At 60.9% G+C, this 13,585-nt stretch overlaps 8 protein-coding genes across 8 annotated transcripts in view; 5 read left to right on the plus strand and 3 right to left on the minus strand.

Moving 5' to 3' along the window:
* The window catches only part of ACA1_349670 (uncharacterized protein), a gene marked incomplete at both ends in the record, with an annotated part of 2,397 nt that extends 1,474 nt beyond the window's left edge, over positions 1–923 (minus strand). Inside the window, 3 exons of the mRNA XM_004335121.1 lie at positions 80–247; positions 343–392; positions 487–923. Coding sequence (XP_004335169.1) covers positions 80–247; positions 343–392; positions 487–923 — 655 coding nt within the window. The remainder of the gene's footprint in view (positions 1–79; positions 248–342; positions 393–486) is intronic.
* A 388-nt stretch (positions 924–1,311) lies between these two features.
* ACA1_349780 (uncharacterized protein) lies at positions 1,312–2,153 on the plus strand (the record flags this gene model as incomplete). Its single annotated transcript, XM_004335122.1, has 3 exons — positions 1,312–1,771; positions 1,853–1,937; positions 2,024–2,153. The coding sequence occupies 3 exons, from the start codon at positions 1,312–1,314 to the stop codon at positions 2,151–2,153; spliced, it is 675 nt and encodes a 224-aa protein (XP_004335170.1).
* An 81-nt stretch (positions 2,154–2,234) lies between these two features.
* On the plus strand, positions 2,235–3,012 carry ACA1_349790 (uncharacterized protein; the record flags this gene model as incomplete). The annotated part of the gene is made up of 3 exons (XM_004335123.1): positions 2,235–2,296; positions 2,510–2,582; positions 2,650–3,012. 3 exons carry the CDS (start codon positions 2,235–2,237, stop codon positions 3,010–3,012), a joined length of 498 nt encoding a protein of 165 aa, XP_004335171.1.
* Positions 3,013–3,235: 223 nt separating this feature from the next.
* ACA1_349800 (timeless protein) lies at positions 3,236–4,943 on the plus strand (the record flags this gene model as incomplete). The annotated part of the gene is made up of 6 exons (XM_004335124.1): positions 3,236–3,365; positions 3,425–3,583; positions 3,671–3,981; positions 4,069–4,365; positions 4,605–4,758; positions 4,906–4,943. 6 exons carry the CDS (start codon positions 3,236–3,238, stop codon positions 4,941–4,943), a joined length of 1,089 nt encoding a protein of 362 aa, XP_004335172.1.
* Positions 4,944–5,228: 285 nt separating this feature from the next.
* Positions 5,229–5,782, plus strand: ACA1_349810 (uncharacterized protein; the record flags this gene model as incomplete). The annotated part of the gene is made up of 3 exons (XM_004335125.1): positions 5,229–5,348; positions 5,394–5,525; positions 5,612–5,782. The coding sequence occupies 3 exons, from the start codon at positions 5,229–5,231 to the stop codon at positions 5,780–5,782; spliced, it is 423 nt and encodes a 140-aa protein (XP_004335173.1).
* Positions 5,783–5,865: 83 nt separating this feature from the next.
* Positions 5,866–8,605, plus strand: ACA1_349820 (uncharacterized protein; the record flags this gene model as incomplete). The annotated part of the gene is made up of 10 exons (XM_004335126.1): positions 5,866–5,959; positions 6,065–6,233; positions 6,311–6,394; positions 6,481–6,740; positions 6,832–6,973; positions 7,053–7,107; positions 7,242–7,346; positions 7,436–7,665; positions 7,738–7,969; positions 8,045–8,605. 10 exons carry the CDS (start codon positions 5,866–5,868, stop codon positions 8,603–8,605), a joined length of 1,932 nt encoding a protein of 643 aa, XP_004335174.1.
* Positions 8,606–8,697: 92 nt separating this feature from the next.
* ACA1_349830 (HECTdomain (ubiquitin-transferase) domain containing protein) lies at positions 8,698–11,452 on the minus strand (the record flags this gene model as incomplete). The annotated part of the gene is made up of 7 exons (XM_004335127.1): positions 8,698–9,193; positions 9,301–9,530; positions 9,632–9,834; positions 9,948–10,256; positions 10,325–10,472; positions 10,693–10,964; positions 11,080–11,452. The coding sequence occupies 7 exons, from the start codon at positions 11,450–11,452 to the stop codon at positions 8,698–8,700; spliced, it is 2,031 nt and encodes a 676-aa protein (XP_004335175.1).
* A 98-nt stretch (positions 11,453–11,550) lies between these two features.
* On the minus strand, positions 11,551–13,491 carry ACA1_349840 (uncharacterized protein; the record flags this gene model as incomplete). Its single annotated transcript, XM_004335128.1, has 7 exons — positions 11,551–11,880; positions 11,990–12,466; positions 12,558–12,681; positions 12,745–12,872; positions 12,959–13,103; positions 13,177–13,359; positions 13,454–13,491. 7 exons carry the CDS (start codon positions 13,489–13,491, stop codon positions 11,551–11,553), a joined length of 1,425 nt encoding a protein of 474 aa, XP_004335176.1.
* Between the last annotated feature and the right edge of the window lie 94 nt (positions 13,492–13,585).

Below are 13,585 nucleotides of genomic sequence, written 5' to 3' on the forward strand. Positions count from 1 at the left end.
AGGAAGGTGGTGAGCAAGGCTGTGGTCAAGGCACGCAGGCGTGATCACACTTAGTAGTACTGGAGGGGAGGAGTCGCACCTCCCGTGAAGTTGGGGTCGACTCGCTCGAGGGCGTTCCAGCCGTAGGTGGCGCCCAAGTAGTCCTCTCGCACGCGCAGCGCCTCCTTCTTCTGGTGCCTTGACTGGGGCTTCTCGTCACTCTTCTTCTCGCTCCAGTACTTACTCAACTCCAGGATCTCAATCGGCCCTGGTGTGCGATGGTGCGTGCGATGTGGTGTGTGTGTGTGTGTGTGGTATGCGTGAGGAGGAGTAACAAGACAAGCCCCGAGCTTTACAGTACACCTTCGTCAACAGCAGCAGCCAGGAGGTTGAGTGCCATGAAGAGAATCTGCCTGCCAGTGGAGGAAGAGAGAGAGAAGAGTTAAGTGGCGAGCTACGCGACACCAAACACACGAGCAGGGCTCTCTTTCACTCTTCTGAGCTAACCTGGAAAGCTGCTTCCAGGGGATGTGGGCGGAGAGGCTGATGTAGCAGGCGGCGAGGCCGTCGGCGCACTCCCGGTGCAGGAGGCGGGCGTGGCGGGGCTGGGAGAGGAACTCCCACGCCTTGCGGCGGAAGGCCTTCTCGGCGTCGGCCCGACGAGGCGACAACGACGGCGTGAAGGCTGGTGACGATGGGTTCTCGGGGCAGGACTCGACGACGTGCTCGACGAAGGCCACCAGTGCCACGGCGTCCTTCTTCGAGAGCTGCCGCTCCTTGTGCAAGAAGTCGAGTGTCACAAATCGATTGATAACCTCCTGCACGCCCGCAGTTTCTTCTCCTTGCTGCTGCACTGAAGCGCCTCCCGTTGTGGTGACTTCAGTCGTCTTCGCATCTCCTGCTTTCCCACCGGCACCCGCATGTACGGCTTGTCTTCGCCCCATCTTTCTTCTGCTCCTCCACGGCCTTTTTCTCTTCAGGTTTCTTTTTGCTTCTTTTGGGGACGCATCTCGCCACGCGAGCGAGGCAGGCCGGCACGATGAAGGAGAAGATGACGTGGCTGGTGCGGCAGCTGCCGCCTTTCCGACCGCATGAATGGTGGATGTGGCTCTACTGGATCGGCGCCGGGGCAGCTGCTGTCAAGCTCGGCTACGACCGCTGGCCCTGGTTCTCCCCAAATCGCAACAAGAACAAACAGAACCCACCACTCGACACGCCCTGAAGGAGCCTAGCGCGGTCCACTCGCCTCGACCCCAATGTGTAAACGCCTCCAACAAGAAGAATAAAAAAAGAACGAAAATAAACAAATCTCAATAAAAATAACAAACGGAGATGGAACGCAACGCAACGGGCGGGGAGGTTGAAGATGAGCAAGCATCGGCAGAACTGCAGGCTCGCTTGGCCCAGGCGATCGTGGCCGACTTTGGACACCTCATGGCGCCTGTGGTAGATTACGATCTCGACGATGAAGATGAAGATGATGATGCAGTAAAGGGAAATGGAGGAGCGAGCAAGAAGCGCAAACGCGCGGCCACAGAAGACGAGGGCGTAACAGGAAAGCATGGGGAAGAAGATGACAGAGCCAAGAGGGGCACGGGGCGGGCGACGGGCAAGGGAGGAGCGTGCGAGGGGTGCGGAGCTGAATCCAAGTACCGGTGCCCGCGGTGTGACTGGCGATCGTGTGGGGTGGCCTGCGTGCGCCGTCACAAGGAGGAGACGGGCTGCAGTGGCCTCCGCGATCGGACGGCCTACGTTCCGCTTCGGGCCATGACCGACACTCACCTCCACTCGGGTACTCTTCCTCCTGACCCAAAGGGGTCTCTCCTCTGAGCGTCACTGAGAACTGATGCTTGCGTTCGGCTGGCTGTCGCAGACTTCAACTTCCTCCAGGACTGCATGCGTGTGGCCGATGTGTCACATCTGAACAAGCCCAAGATGAACAGCATCATCTCTAAGCGGTATGCCACTATCTTCTTGACCACATGCGGTCACCTGTGTATTGGTGGTTGTGCTGATTGCCTTGCGGTGGTGGGGTGGCCCCTAGGTTTCGCATCTTCCTCTACCAGTGCCGACGGCGGCGGGTGAGGGTGCAGCTGCTGCCGCAGGGCATGGCGAAGCGAAAGCAAAACACTTCCTACTACAGCATCAAGTGCGTCTCCTCCCCGGGCGACTGAAGGCTCCTCCCTCCGGCCGAGAGATGTTCAAACGGCAAGCTGGAAGACTCACAGCAAACTTTCGCGAGCAGGGACGACACGATGCTCTGGCGCGTCGAGTGGCGGTTCCCGTGCGCTGCCGATTCCAAGCTCTTCTCCGACAGGTACCCACCTTACCCAATTGTAAGCTGTGTGCTCAAACTTGCCTTACATATCATCGCCGCACCAGGGTGTCAGAAACGACGACTCTGCACGCAGCCCTGTCCAGTGCGCTGTCCGACCCCAAGCGTTAGCTTCCCTCCCAGTTGCACCATCCGTATTGGAGTGTCAGTTCCTGAACTGAACTGACCCCTTTCTTTGCCCCACAGGCGGAGCAGGGGAGAGCTAGCCCAGTACTCGCAGTTGCCCGCTGAGAGGCTGTGTTTCATCATGCGCGTAGAACGACTGCCCGTGCGCCCTCTCCTTCACCCCACTTTGGCCTGCCCTGCGTTACTAACGGATGGGCCCGCTGGAACAGGCCAACGAGGTGAAGTACTTCCGGTTCGCGGGCGGTGACACGCTACGATCCGTGCTGGAGGACACGGAACTAGTCGAGTTCCCCACTCTCCTCGTTCTCACCGACGACGGGCTGGCCCAAGCAGCCTACAGCATCGTGGACAAGAAGGACGTGCGGAATCTGCAGAGGCGAGCAGAGAAGGGCAAGGATCAGCAGTCTGGCCATGCAGGCGGCGAGCCACAGGCAGACCTCTATCGAGAAGCCAAGAATGAGATAGGAGCTGCCGTTGCTGTTCCGCCAACGCCCGAACCCACGCCCGCCGGCGCAGAAGAGGACGATGATGAAGAGGAAGGCTTTGCCTTTGCTACCCTTGTCGATTACTGACGAGCTGCTGGTGAGCCCAACGGCTCCCCTTTTTTTGGCGCGAAAATGTTTGGCGCGCTTTGGTTGTTACCCACGAGTTGGTGGATTGCCGTTTGGAATCAATCAATCGATTTACCTTGCGGATACCTCGGACCTGAAGTGGTGGTGAGGTACAGAACGAACAAGGTATAATCACCATCAGATTTGGAACATGGCAACTCGCCGCGGCAGAGCCGATGAACCCATGGAGGAAGAATTGCCTCGGCTCAATGAGCTTCAGCAAAAGGAACTCAACATGCTGGTGGAGGGGCTGGGCGGCTGGGATGAAGACACATGCCCCGAACCGGTCTACATCAAGCACCCCGACGCCCTAGGTACCAGATTTTCTTTGTGCCATGTAGCATCGATCGATCAGCTCACCGTGGGCTACCAGAGTACGTGAAGGATCTCCAGCGATGTCTACGTAGGGAGGACCCGCAGATGCGAATAATCACCCTGCAGCTCGGTCGCTGGCGATTTGTGAGCCGGCATCTGCTGCCGCTTCTCATCAGCTGCTCCACCACTGGCGAGCAGGACTTGGCGTCTGCCATCGGTACGTAGGAACGTCGTGGCGCTCCCCTTCCCCTTCTTGGATGATGCGTTTGCTAAGCGAAGACGTTCTCGTTCTTAAACTCTGCAGTGAAGTTGTTGGTCACTCTCACGATGCCGCTGCCGCGCACGGTGGGCGAGCGTGTGCGCAACGAACACCTAAGCTGGATGCAGGAGGCCAAGGAGGGCTTCGCGCACAAGCATGTGATGGTGGCGATCATGACGTTCCTCGCCGAGCCGCTCATGGACCGCCATGAGGAGCACAACAACAACCTCATCGAGCTCGTCCTCACTCTCTTCCGCAACCTTCTCCTCATTCCCGACGGCAACCCCTCACCTACAGCTTCGAGTACCGACTACCGAGCTCACCTTCACGATCGCCTCGTGCTTCTCTTCCACTCGGTATGTCCAGCCTGGAGTCGTCTTGCCCAATCATCTCGTCGACCTAACACTGTGCGTGTGCGGTGGCGCGTACGTGTGCGTCTCTAGGAGGACGTGTTCAGCCTGCTCATGCTGGTTGGCCAGACGATGGATAGCTCGAGCCGGGGCTGGAACCTGCTGGTGCTGGAGATCCTCCACCTGCTCCTTCGGTGGGAGACACCGCAGAGCATCTGGGGCCACTACATGAAGGCCCACACGACGGCAATGCGGGCCGACCTGGTCGGCGAGGACGAGCGCGACGGCGACGAGGCCGAGGACGAAGAAGCCGAAGAGGAGCGCCGACAGGCTGTGGTGCGCAAGATGAGCCAACTCACGACGGCTTCTCGGTTGCAGGAGCAGTTCAGGGTACCGCATCCACTCACAAGGTATTTGACTCTCTGAAGCTGACATTGCTCCATCATTGGCAACAGTTGGAGAAACAGCAGAAGAGCATCATGCAAGCGGCTTCTCCCACACGTCACTCCCGCTTTGGTGGGACGTACTGCCGCATCACCAAGGTAAGGGGATCGGCGCTTTGTTGTTCAGCACCCGCACCTTCATTGCGCGCCATCGACGGCACAGCTGATTTTATGTTCTGCTGGCAGGATGGCAGACAGCGCGTGCTCAACAAGTCGGTTCACGAGGTCACCAACTCCGTTCTTGGTCGCATCATCGAGAAGAAGAAGCGGGGCATCGCCCGCTCTCACGGCATCCAGCTCAAGAAGATCAAGAAGACCGCCACCCGCCACTCCTCCCTCGGTACATATCCTCTACATGTCTAGGATAGTCGCCCTAGCCCTGTTGCCCCACCGAGCTGACGACACGCCTCTCCGGCGCGTGCGCAGAGGGGCTCATGGCGTTGAAAACCTTCGTGGGCGATTTCCTGGACAAGGGCTGCTACAACAGTACGTCACGTCGTCGACTCCTTCACTTTGCTGGGATGATGTGCCCCGAAGGGCATTCTCCTGACCTCTTGTCTGGCAACAACAATAGAGTTGCTGGAGGCCGTGGGCGAGGACATCGAGGCCAGGGTCGAGCGGCTGCAGAGCTACGACGAGATCAACTTTGTGTGGATGGTCTCCTTCTTCACCGGCTTCCAGCGCCTCCGCAACAGCCACCGCGAGCAGTTGTCCGATAGCGCGTCGACTGGAGCCGGTGCTGCTGCCGGCTCCCCGCTCCCGGCGCCGAGCGACGACCTGTACGACGACGGCGAGGACATACTCGCTGCCATGACCGGCAAGAAGCCGTCCGTGGCCGATCCCGACGCGTACGACGCGGCCAACATCGACGACGACAAGGGCCCCGACGCCGAGAACGCCAAAGAAGGAGACCACATTGATGGAATGGACGTCGCAGCTGCGACAGCCGACGCGCCGCCAACGCGCAGACTCAAGGCCGACCCGACCAAGGCCCAGCGCCTGCTGCTCCTTGGCCCCGTGGCGGCCGGCATCGAGTTTGACGTTTTCCACTTTGTCGCTCGCAAGCTGAACGACTACGTACACGACAAGCAGTGGGAACAGACCGAAGTCGCCCTGCGTGCCGTCAAGGAGATCGTACGTCGGCTCTCATAGGTGAGCTGGAGGCTCTCAACCTTTACTCACACGGTTCGTAGGTGCTCTGGGTGAACTGGATGCGCGAGGAGCCCCTCACGGTGGTGGCCGGCAACGCCCTGCTGTCCAACATCATCTACAACCAGGAGCACTTCCTCTCCGTCTTCGTTCAGGTGCTCAAGATCTACAATGCCGCCAAGGCTCCACTCTCGTACGTCGCCCGACATCTGTAGCTTTTCGAGCGCTTCTTCCTGGCGGTGAACTGACGGCGTTGCGTTTTCCTCCCAGGCTGCTCCGTGATACGGTCGAGGCGCTCATGGTCCTTCTCTCGATGACCGAGGACTACGCCAAGCGCTACAACGGACGCGTCTACGTTCGCGCTCCTTCGCACAGGGCCGCCTCGACGCGAGGTACTGCCTGGCGGCCATATATGTCATCAAGCGCGGGGTAGGCGTGTTGGCATGAAACCGGGTTTCTGACGGTAGGCGCGGGGGCGGGTTGGTTGGTGATTACAGGGGGCTCAGACGAGGAGGAAGACGAAGAGGGCGAAGAGAAGAAGACCTCGCGCGCCGATGATACCGGAGCGGATGACGTGCTGCAGCTGGGGCGCCTCATCGGCAACATCGCCAACAACGCGATCATCACCAACTGCCTCCTCCTGCTCAAGTACCACCGACTCAACCCGTACGCACCCCGCCCCACTCCCACAAGCCGACGACCATCCACCACGCTCAAGACGCTCACGTTGGGCACCTCTGCAGAGCGGAAGTGAACCGAAGCGTGGTCGCGCTCTTGAAGAGGCTCGCCATTGACAACGGCGACGAATACCGCGCCTTGTTCTACCGGTACGGGGCACCACACGAGCGTGCAGCGAACTACTCCAGATCTGACGTGTCGTGTGCCGTGTCGTGTGTGTGTTCCTTTCTCGCAGGCTGGCGATCGTCAAGCAGCTGCACGACGTGCTGGCCGAGCCCGAGTTCCTGTACGCGCAGGCCCTGCGCTCCCACAGTCGCACGCTTTACGCGGCGGGCGGGCTCGAGGGCCTGGACCAGGTGGCCCAGACCATCGTCAGCGGAATCGCCAAGCTGGCCGCCACCGACCCCTTCCACTACATCTACCTCCTCTTCCAGAAGCCCCGCGCCGACGTCACCTTCCAGTCGCTGGCCCTCGCCCAGACCCACCCGGACGACTGTACGCATACTCTCATCGACCCTACGCTTCATTACGTTCTCTTCTTCGACTCACGTTGATTGTTCGTTGTTTGTTGTTTGTTGGCTGCCAGCTGGCGACGAGGAGGAGCGTCGATCGGCTGCGGTTGGTCCCAGGAAGGCCCGGAAGGCCAAGAAGGCCGCGAGTACCCGGGAAGACGGCACCAGGCAGTGGAACGACGCCGAGGACCAGGTGTTGCGAGAGCTCATGAGCACGTACGTGCCCTCCCTCCTCTTCCTCGCTCTCTTCTTTGAAGCGCTTTGTCTTCTTGGCTGATCGAATCGACACCTCCAGCTTTGATGATCTGCCAATCGACAAACTGTTCCAATTCCTCAGCAACGGGCTGCCGGTATGATTACACTTCTTCTTGGACTCAAGAGTAGAGGGGTGTGTGTGTGTGCACGATAGCGTACGCGTGCAGGCGCCTTCAATATACTCACCGTGCTCGTTGTCTCTTCTTCTTTTTCTTCTTCTCTTTTGCAGGGCATTCGCGAACTCGACATCGGCCGACGTCTGGTAGCTCTTGGTCTCCTGGCCGAAGAGAGCTTCGCCTCCAAGTTCCCCGCCGCTTCCTCTGCCCAGAGAGAGGTACCCCTCCCCCTCCATCTATGGGCGCCTCTTCTCCTTGGCTCGACTCTCACACATCGTCGCCCTTCTTCATGAATCCTCCGCAACAGGGCAAGGACGCCAATTCCCTGGCGGATGTGTTCGGCGGGTCGGATTCGGATAGCGATGATGCGCACGAAGAGCCGGACGCCGGGTCGGCTGCCAAACGCAGGGATCAGCAGAAGCAGAAGCAAAAGCAGCAGGACAAGGCGGCCGTGGTTCACCAAAGCACCAAGACGCCCACCAAGATGCGCACTGGTGGCGCCAGCACGCCCTCGCGAAAGCCGAAGCCCGCGCCGAGGTGCGAACTGGTTCCTGCTCCTGTGCCCATGTCACACACGTGCTCACTCATACCACGGTACATTGTGTGCAGACGATCTGCTGCCAAACCCGCCAAGGACTTCTCATCTGATGACGATGACGATGACGACGAGAACGACGAGAACGACTGGAACTCGCACAACATCGCGTCCGCTGCTCGCGGTAACAAGCGTTCGCTGTCATCACTGTGTAGCTCAGAGGACATTGAAGAGGAGGTCCTCATGATGAAGCTCAATAACCTGGCCGACGATTCGGAGGGCCTGCCTGCTCTGCAGTGGCTCAAGGTACCCCATGGCCACCAACGCCACCGCCGCACCATCACACTCTAACTTCCGCCGGTCTCGTGTGCGTCGTTGCAGGCCCAAATGCAGAAGTGCGTCAGGGAGAGGAAGAAGGCGGAGAAGAACGACGACGTGCTGGCCGGGTTCGTGCTGCGTGCATCGGAGCGTGGGAAGCGCAACGAGTTCCTCTTCCTGGAGCTCAAGTGGCTGGGTCGGGTCATGAGCGAGCTGGGCTTCCGGTATAAAGAGAAGAAGGGCGTGGTGCCCTACTGGAAGATTCCCTCGGCGCTCTCGGCTCGCAGCCTCGAGAATCGCATCGCCATCCTCGACGCCGCGCAGGACAGCATCACCGCCGAGCGAAAGCAGCAAGCCGCCGTTGTACCCAGCCGCCGCGATCTCTTGGCCACGCTGAAGCGCAAGCGACGAGAACGCAACAACGTAGACGACAGCAAGGACGAGGACGAGGATGCCGCCAAGAGCGACAGCGAGCGTGACGGAAGCGACGACAAGCAGAGGGACGCGGTGGTCTCTCCGGCCAAGAGGAGGAAGCTCCTGCGCAGGAGCAACGTGGCTCCTGCTGCCCAGGGGGACCTGCTTTCCTCTGAGCTCGAGGAGGCCATCCTCGACGACCTTCTGTAGTAACATCAAAGAATCGCGATTCATTCAACGGTTTGAACAGGGCTCCTTATTGGCGCTGAGAAAGCAAAGAGGGAGAGGGAGAGAGAAGGCGACTAGATGAAGCCGCCGCGGCCACCTCGGCCACCGCCACGGGAACGGGACAGGGGCGGGGAGGAGATGTCGCCGAAGGGGCTGCGGCCGAACATGGCGGCGCTTAGCCCGCCCAGGAAGCGGCCGCCTCGGCCCCGACCGCGTCCGCCGCGAGCGAGCAGGTCCTGGATGTTGTCCTCCTGGTCGAGGTCGGCGTCGATGGTCTTGGTGTGGGTGATGGCGTAGAGCAGGCGCTCGCGCATCACCTGCACGCTCGTGTAGGCCGGGAGCTTGATGTTGAAGAAGCAGGTCTCGGCGTGCGGGAGGCGGACGTCGGCGTTGTCGCACGGGAAGGGGAAGATCTTCATGGGCTCGTTCTTGAGCTCGGCCTCGGAGGGCAGCCGCTGGCGACCCCAGGCGAACCGCAGGAACAGCATCCGCTCGTGGTGGCCAAAGTCCTCCAGCACCTTCCAGAAGTGCCGGATGTGCGCGTCCTGCTCCGTCACGCCCGCCCTGTACCTCGTATTCCTGCACGTGATGTCACACGCGACGATTAGGCCATGCAACACACACAACACACGCAACACACACACACCACACAACACAGGGAGGCGTGTTGGACGAACCTGCGAAGGACGTCGAGGTTGATTTCGGTGCGGCCGCAGATGCGCATCTCGAGGTCTTGCCAGGTGAAGAGGTTGAGGAGCGGCGTGGGCACCAGGGTGCTGACGCCCTTGACGAGGGCCTTCATCTGGGCGTCGCTCTCGTGCAGTCGCGTCTGCTGCGCCAGCGCCACGTACTCCTTCCGGTCCTCGTACGTCAGCGGCCTCTCCTTGCCGCCCGGCACCAGCTCAACCTGCGTGTGCACCCGAAGTCAGCCTCCGCACATTACCGCACAAATCATGCGCACACCGCACACGCCCACCGCACACGCACACGGAGGGAAGGGAGACGCACGATGGTCTTGTCGCTGAGGCTGGTGGTGAAGTTTTCGAGGATGGAGGCCTGGAAGAGGTCTTTGTCCATCTCGGTCATGCGCTGCAGGGACTCCATGGTGGAGTAGTCGATGGCCTTGAGGTCCTGCAGCGTCGGCTCCACGCCCACCAGCGGCTTCCAGAACAGGGCCGGCAGGTTGAGCGACAGAATGCTCTTCGTGCGCGCTGCACAACGCAATTCATGGAATGGCAAACATGTATGGAATGCGATCAGCGACTCGTCGCGTAGTGGTGGTGGTGGTGAAACCGGTGGGTATGGGTATGGGCTCGGCGCGTACCTGCGATGCCCATGAGCTTGCCCAGGAACTCGAACATGCGGAGGTGCTCGGGCGAGTTGGACGAGGGCTTGAGGATGAACTTGTCGCGGTTCTCGCCCACGCCGATGGTCTGCATGGCCTGCTGGCGGTTCGGGCACGGCACGAACAGGGGCAGCACCTCCTCCGGCTGCTGCTGCTGGTCCGACTGCTGCTCACCGGTGGACGTCGACGTGGAGGTCGACGTCGAGGTGCTCTCACTGCCGGGCTCCATGGCCTCTTCGGGCTGCAGCTCGGAACACAGCTGCGAGATCGTCTCCTGGTACGGACCGACTAAAATGGACGTGGAATGTGTGAGGAATGTTAGAGGAGGAGTGAAAAAAGGTGACGTTCGGCCGTACCTTCGCCTTCGACGCGTTCGCCGCGGAGGGTGACCTTGAACGCGCGCTCGTTCTGGCGGAGGCACGCCGGGTCGAGGTGGCCCAGCTGCTTGTAGACCTGCATGAACACCGTCTTCTCCTGCGACGCCGCGTCGGCCGACATCGACAGCTGTCCTCCCAGCCCCGGCCTGCCATGTGTTGTCTGTGGTGAGCGCCGTGTGGCGTGTGTGGCGTGTGTGGCGTGTGTGGCGTGTGTGGCGTGTGTGGCGTGTGTGGCGTGTGTGGCGTGTGTGGCGTGGTGGCGTTGGGCGTGTGTGGCGTGTGTGGCGTGTGTGGCGTGGTACGTACGCGTTGAGGAATGCGAGGCTGTCCCTGGAGCTCCTGAGTACGGTCTTGAGGCGCGAGATGGAGATGGAGGGAGGAGGGCGGGTGGCAGCAGTGCGGGCGAGGATGGAGTCGAGGAATTCGACCTTGGTGAGGTAGAAGATCAGGTGCCGCAGCAGGCTCAGCTTCCGGGCGAGGCTGCCCTCCACCGCGTGCTGCGTGAGGTCGACGAACGGGAGGGCCTTGCTCACCAGCACGTTGAACTGCTGGACGCACAGGAACCGCAGCTTCAACGCCACCGACGGCACATGGCGCAGCTTGTCGTAATGCTGCCGCTCTGCATAGAGAGAGAGAGAGAGACCCAGCAACGAGCCCGCGTGAGCGATCAAGGACCGAGCGGTGTGTGTGTGTGTGGTGTGTGAGTGCGTGTGTGTGTGGAAGGCGGTAAGAACCGATGTCGGTGGTGATGTCGACGTCCTCGGGGAGGAGGTCGAGGGGCTTCTTGCCGGACTTCTCGGAGAGGTAGTTGACGAGCTCGACGAGCTGCTCGTCCATGGCGCGTGTCCATCGCGAGGCCTTGCACCACTGGCCGGCCGTCTGCTCGGTGATGGCCAGCTCCGAGTCGTAGCCCAGCCGCTGGAGCTCGTCCCAGCTGTGCTTGGGGTGCTGGTAGGCCTCGCGGTAGTACAGCGCCAGGAAGCCCCGCAGCGTGAGACGCCCGCCCTCCGATTCGTACTTGTCGAGGAAGAACCGCAGGTCGTCGGCCGACAGCGGCTCGTTGGGGTGGCAGTGGACCTGCAGCACGTTGAGCTCCTCGGGCGACATGTAGCCCGGCTGGGACACGCCGAAGCGGTAGAAGACCTCCGTGTACACCAGCTCGGCCCGCTCGGTCAGCTTTCCGCCGTCGGTCAGCTTCGGCTTGTTCAGCTGCACAACCAAGAAGAAAATAGAATAGAACAATAATAATAATAAAAATGAGCACAACTTCGTGCAGAGATCAGAGGGAGTGGAGGGGCAAGTGGTGAGTAGTCGCGTACGGAGCTGAGTTGGGCGTGCTTGCCGAGGAAGAGCGAGCGCGGGTTCCACCGGGACTCGGCCAGGAAGGCGCGCGGGAAGTCCTTGTCGCTGAAGAAGCACCCGAGGACCTCGTCGAGCGCCGCCATGGCGTTGAAGTTGCGGATGCCCTCGCTCACCGCCGACTGCGTCATCACCGACTCGCTCGCCGAAAGCGTCAGCGAGGCCGGGAACGAGTCCTGTCACGCAACACACACGCACCCACACAAGAGCACACAAGAGCATAGAGAGGGTTAGCGACGACCGACCTGTCAAGGCACGGCGTTGGGGGGGGGGTGAAGAATGTACCGGCACGTCGTCGAGAGAGGCGGGGTAGAAGGAGAGGGCGTCGAGGGCGATGTTCTCCTCGACGCTCGCGGTGGCGAGCAGGGCCATCTTCCGCTTGAGGACGATGAGCTCGGCCAGGTTCTGGAGGTAGGGCGAATGCAGGAGGTCGACCTCGCACAGCAGACAGAAGAGCTCGTCCTCGAGCACCGCGGTGGCCTGCGCGAATCGCTGCAGGTCGCGCTTCAGGCCCTCCCGGCCCCGGCGCTTGGCCTGGGCCTCCTCCGCGCTCTTGCGGGGGCTCCCCGCCGTAGGCTGCTGCTGTTGTTGGCCGCCCGTGGCCTCGGCCTCGCCGCCGTCCTCCTTGTCGGTGATCTTACGCTTCCCCTTGCGCAGCCCGTGCTTGTTCCACTGGGCCTGGAAGTCGTCGATGGCCAGCATGAGCAGGCGCTTGAGCAGGCGCAGCACCACCGTCTTCACCACCTCGGGCACCTTGGCGGTCTATCATGGTAGTGCACGCGGAATGCGAGTTATTTCCAAGCGTTCAACAGTCGTCGCGCAATGCAAAAACAAGCAAACAAACAAAACGTACCCTGAGGTATTGGGTGAGCTGGACGTAAAGACGGCTGTAGAGGCCCCCGAGCGGCGGCTCGGCGTCGTCTTCCAGGGCCATAGGTTCGTAGTCGTCATGCTCGTAATTGGTCGGCGTGTGGCTCCTGGTACGGAAAATAAATGAATCGCCTTCTCCCTCCTCCGGACAAACTTGGGCCAAAGCGTACCTGACGGGATCCGCCTCCTCGGCCAAGAACTCGCTGATCCAGAGCGCCAGGTTGAGGAGCTCGTTGGTCGGAGTCACGTTCATCAGATAGCCCCACTGAGGTTCGTTGTTGGGCATCCCGCTCTGGCGCTGAGTACAGCGAGAAAGAGTAAGCGCCACGCGGAACAAGCCCAATTCGAGCAGAGGGTAGCAAGAGAGAGAAGACGGCGTGGTACCTGGAACTGCAGCCAGAAGCGATTGCTGGCGATGACCACCGGGTGGAATTGGGACAGCGAAGTGCCGGTGAAGCGTCGCAGAGGCTTGGTGCGCTTTTCGTCGAGATAGATCGTCAGAGAGTCGGCGTCGGACAGCTTGCAGCGTCTGGATGGTCGATAAACGAGCACACTGTGAGGTCCTCAATACGAAACGCGAGCGCATGAAAGATATGTCATACCGATCGAAGGTGATGACCAGGCCCATGGCGTCGGGGATGGCAAACTCCTTGACAAAGTCCTCCGTTCCGTGCGGGTGCTCGGACTCGCTGACCAGAGCATGATGGCTGGAGAAGGCCGCCGACTCCTTGAGAAGACTGGCCGACTCGGCCAGCAGGAGGTCCAGGAAATCCGTCTCCCCGGTCCTGATGAGAAAAAACATAACACAACGCAACCATGTCGCGCCACAAACGCGTGAGCGCCACGAGCCAAGACACTGACGTGAAAATAGAAGCGTACCTGCAGAGGCGCTGGAGTTGCGCCCAGAGGATGTGCATGATATCGCCGGCGGCGCTGCCGTCTTCGCCGGCTTGGCGCAGGTCGGGTATGGGTTGGGCCAGGTAGGCCTTGGCGATCAGGCGCAGGGCCTTC

This window comes from Acanthamoeba castellanii, assembly GCF_000313135.1.
Source record: "Acanthamoeba castellanii str. Neff unplaced genomic scaffold scf7180000084690, whole genome shotgun sequence".
Taxonomy (NCBI): Eukaryota; Discosea; order Longamoebia; family Acanthamoebidae; genus Acanthamoeba; species Acanthamoeba castellanii.